General features: G+C 39.9%; 1 protein-coding gene across 5 annotated transcripts in view; it reads right to left on the reverse strand.

The window, feature by feature from the left end:
- Positions 1–4,401, reverse strand: part of Kif14 (kinesin family member 14) — an 81,210-nt gene that overhangs the window by 25,704 nt on the left and 51,105 nt on the right. For all 5 annotated transcript variants that reach the window (XM_029562152.1, XM_029562154.1, XM_029562153.1 and 2 more), the window contains exon 23: positions 1,848–1,948. In XM_029562152.1, the coding sequence (XP_029418012.1) occupies positions 1,848–1,948 (101 nt within the window). The remainder of the gene's footprint in view (positions 1–1,847; positions 1,949–4,401) is intronic.

Here is a 4,401-nt window from a genome sequence, read left to right on the forward strand (position 1 = left end):
ATTATATAACTTTCAAACTTTTTATAAAATGTTATAGACTATTTTCTACATATGCCTATGTAACCCCCATTTAGATCAACATATACATCATTTCTAGTCTATCATCCCCTCCTAATAGGTTTCCTTGTCCTAGTTAAAGGCACCCCTAACCAACAGGGCCTGATGGTGCATGCCCATAATACCAGCACCTGGGAAGTAGCAGGAAATCTCTGTGTCCTTAAAATCCCAGTGGAAGTAACCACTTCTATTAGACACACTGCAACTTCTGCTACAATGACATTTGCCTGTTCTTGAACTTTGCATAAACAGGATAATGTACTACACATTGTTGTGTCTCTAGCTTCTTTCACCCAACACTTTTTTAAGGATTCTTTCCAGGTTGTGTGAATGAATCATTTCTTCTCTTCATTCTTGTCAAGTAGTCCATTATTGGGAGGTAGTAAGTTTGTTTCTGTTTTTTTGACTTGGGAGATAAGGTTGGAATGGGGATCTTGTTACCATTAATATGCTGGTCCTGAGCCCCTGGGCTCAAATCAATGCTTCTGCCTTAGCCTCCCAAACAGTTGGGACAACAGATATATACAATCACAGCCAGCTAGAAGCAATTTTTAAATATGTATTATTATAAGTAGCTACCCATACAGATTTATAGTGTATCATCCCTCATAAAGGTACATTAATATTATAAAGAATATTGGTACAGGGGCTGGAGAGATGGCTCAGCAGTTAAGAACACAGACTGCTCTTGCAGAAGACTGAGGTTCGAATCCCAGCACCTGCATGGCAGCTAATAACTGTAACTCCAGTTCCAGGGAATCTGACAGCCTCTTCAGTCCTCTGTGGGCATTGCATGACACGGGTGCACTTACCGACAAGCAGGCATAACACTCATACACATAAAAATAAAAATAAAATATATTTTTAAAAAAGAATATTGGTACAAATAATTACTCAGAGCAATACTTTCATAACTTTTTCTTTAAATATTTTTTTCATTTTATAGTGCTGGTGACATTGTATAGGGCCTTGAGCATACTAGGCAAGTACTCTAAGTTCCTAAATATTTTCTTCAATTAAGGTAATTACTGGAGTGGGGGTGTGCATTGGGGGAGTAGTTCAGTGGTGTAGCATTCCTCTGGCATGCTTGAGACCCTAGGTTCAATCCCCAGCACTCACTTCCACCTCCACACGAAGTAATTTTGGAATAGATAATAGATGATTGTACAAAACTCAGAAAAAAACAGAGAAGCAGTAAAAAGGCCTGTCCTGTCCTGTCCTGCTCATGCCCACCATGTGCTCATGAACAAGCAGCACTTAATACGTGATTGCATAAAACCCAGAAAAAAACAGAGAAGCAGTGAAAAGGAAGCGTCCTGTTCTGTCCTGTCCCATCCTGTCCTGTCCCGTCCCCAACTGGTCTCCTCCTTTCCTGTCCTTGCTTATCACCCACTCACAGACAAGCAGCACTTGTGGGCAGTGGGTACTTCTCCAGAGACTCTTACTATTCACAGGTATCTACATCTCCTACCCTTCCTTTTCCTCTTCATATAAACCATACTATATAATATGCACTCTCCTACATTTTGCTTTTTTTTTTAACTTATAAAGAAATAATATTCGTACACATTTCTGAACATATTTTTTCCACATCTGAATTAACCACCTAACTAAAAGTCTTTAAATTAAACAGAATACATACTTTTAGAAGCAGACAAGCCATCCCATCCACCCTCTTTGCTTTACAGAGAAAACACAAGCTGCTAGGGAATAAGGCGATTTTCACAAGCCCTTGGAACAAAGTAGAGCAGCACTTTCTCACTACGTAGACACTTTGACGAAAAGAATACCTGAGGACGAGGACTGTGAAGAATGCAGGTTCTGAACTGGGTGGACCTGTATGTCATGTAAACAACCAGAAACTCTCCTGTTCTTCATTAAACTTCTACTCCTAAAAAAAGGATAAACCATAAGATTAGTAGAATACTGTTAACAACAATATTGTTAAGAATGTTGCCAATGTGGTGACACACAGTTATAGTCCCAGCACTTAGAAGGCTGTCACAAGAGGATAGAAAGTTTGAGGCCAGTATGGGCTATATAATGAGACCCTGTCTCAGAAAAAAAAAAAAAATATTGTCTTAAATACTCTAAAATAGACATGTATGTGTATTCTTTCCATCAAGGACTAATTCATTTCGATTACTGAGCACAAATTTTCCTGAGTACAGGCACTGACCTAACATACAGTTCATGAAATGGATCAATATTTAGTGTGCACTATCATTTGGGCTCTGAATACTGCAGTGAAACAAGGCAAACAAGACATCTGACTTCACTGGGTTTAAATACCAAAGCAAAAGAGAGCATCCAGGCAAACAGCAAGTGTCACGAGGGCAGAGTGCTGCAACAGACCCTAGAGAACCAAGCCTGGCCATGGAGAAGAGAAGGTCTCATTGAACAGTGAGACTGAAGGATGATCACCGGTTAGCCAAGCAGAGGCAGGCTTGGGAATAGTGTCTGAGAAACAGGCACAGGACACAGGAAGATGATAAAGTATCGCACATGCAAAGAACCAAATGAGGTGCTGAAAGACTGCAGTCTGATGTGTGAGGGAGAGGGTAAGGGAGGAGGCTAGAAGAAGGGTAGGGGTCAGCTTGAAGTTGATTCTGTAAGCAGCTAAAAACTCTTGGAATTTATTCTGAGGAAATTATCCAGGGAAGGATTTTATTTTTTTAATATTCTATTTATTATTTTTATTTTATGTGTATGAGTGTATTGCTTGCATGTATATAAGTGCACCGTGTTGTGCAATGCCTCCAAGGTCAGAAGAGGGCAACTGATTCCCCTGGAACTGGAGTTAAGGAAGGTTCATAGCCACCATGTGGATGCTAGGAATTGAACCCAGGTCCTCTGAAAGAGCAGTCAGTGTTCTTAACTGCTGAGCCATCTCTCCAGCCCCCCAGGGAAGGATTTTAAACAGGGAAATGATCTAGGGAAAAGATCATCTAAGCAGAAATACAACTCAGTGTGCAAAACAGATCTGGGAAGGGTCGGTCAGAAGTAGCCCATATGGAGGAAATGACTCCACCTCCAATTGCTCCTTTCACACAGCCATTTCCTTCAGCTTATGAAACACAAAGTCTCTCCCTTGAATAAATGGTTATTGGTGTGGCTACTGTAAAAAGTAACTTATTTGTAAGTGGCATTCATCTATTAGTTTTCTAAACTCCAAATCTATCTCATTATGAGAATGAAACTACTTGATCAGTGATCCAGATCTAAATACAGTGATCCTTTGGTATCTTTCCCAACAAAACTTCTACTACTGTTGACTCATCAAAAGAAAAATATTATTTGTTGACAAGATTGTTAAACAAAAGCATTCTATCAGTAGAAACTTAAATGTTTCAAATATAAATCCCCCTCATGAATTTACAAAACATAAGCAAAATCACAGATATATGACTGATAAGGAGGAAATATCAATTCTCAAGTAATATAGCTTTTCTACTGAGTGATGAAAAGTAAGTTAAACTAGGAAAAGTTATTTTTGCAACACTATTGTGTTAATGTTTAAAATAAAGAAAATGTTTATCACATTCCTTTCAAAGAGTTTTTATTTAACCCTAGTTTATAGCATTTGGACCTGACTGTGTTATTGCAGAAGCTGTGGCATACCCCTACCCAGCAGTAGTTCTACAATTAAGAATCTGTCTATACACCTGCCCAGCAGTAGTTCTAGTTAAGAATCTGTCCATACCCCTGCCCAGCAGTAGTTCTAGTTAAGAATCTGTCCATACCCCTGCCCAGCAGTAGTTCTACAGTTAAGAATCTGTCCATACCCCTGCCCAGCAGTAGTTCTATAGCTAAGAATCTGTTCATACCCTGCCCAGCAGTTCTAGTTAAGAATCTGTCCATACCCCTGCCCAGCAGTAGTTCTACAGTTAAGAATCTGTCTATACACCTGCCCAGCAGTGGTTCTATAGTTAAGAATCTGCCCATACCCTGCCTAGCAGTAGTTCTAGTTAAGAATCTGTCCATATCCCTGCCCAGCAGTAGTTCTACAGAACTGGTAAAAGAAAGGAGCCAGGGGCTCCTCCTAAGCCCATGTGACCCCTGAGGAACAGATCCTCAAACGACCTTAAGAGTAAAAATAAATTGGTTTATCTGGACCAACTGTGTGGCTTTAAACACCCAAAAGGAAAGTACAACCAAAGATTAAAGGGGCCAATATAATTTCTTAAGAGTCCATATGCATAGCTAAATGCTATATAACAAGCAACAATGTCAGATAGGAGATACCTTCTTTTGAGTTGTTGTTGGCCAGGGTGGTCAAAGGACTCCCAGATAGTAACCCAGCATAGAAGTGGGAAAATGAACAGCAGACCCCAATCCCCAATC

Source organism: Nannospalax galili, unplaced genomic scaffold (genome assembly GCF_000622305.1).
Source record: "Nannospalax galili isolate Female #2095 unplaced genomic scaffold, S.galili_v1.0 scaffold113, whole genome shotgun sequence".
Taxonomy (NCBI): domain Eukaryota; kingdom Metazoa; phylum Chordata; class Mammalia; order Rodentia; family Spalacidae; genus Nannospalax; species Nannospalax galili.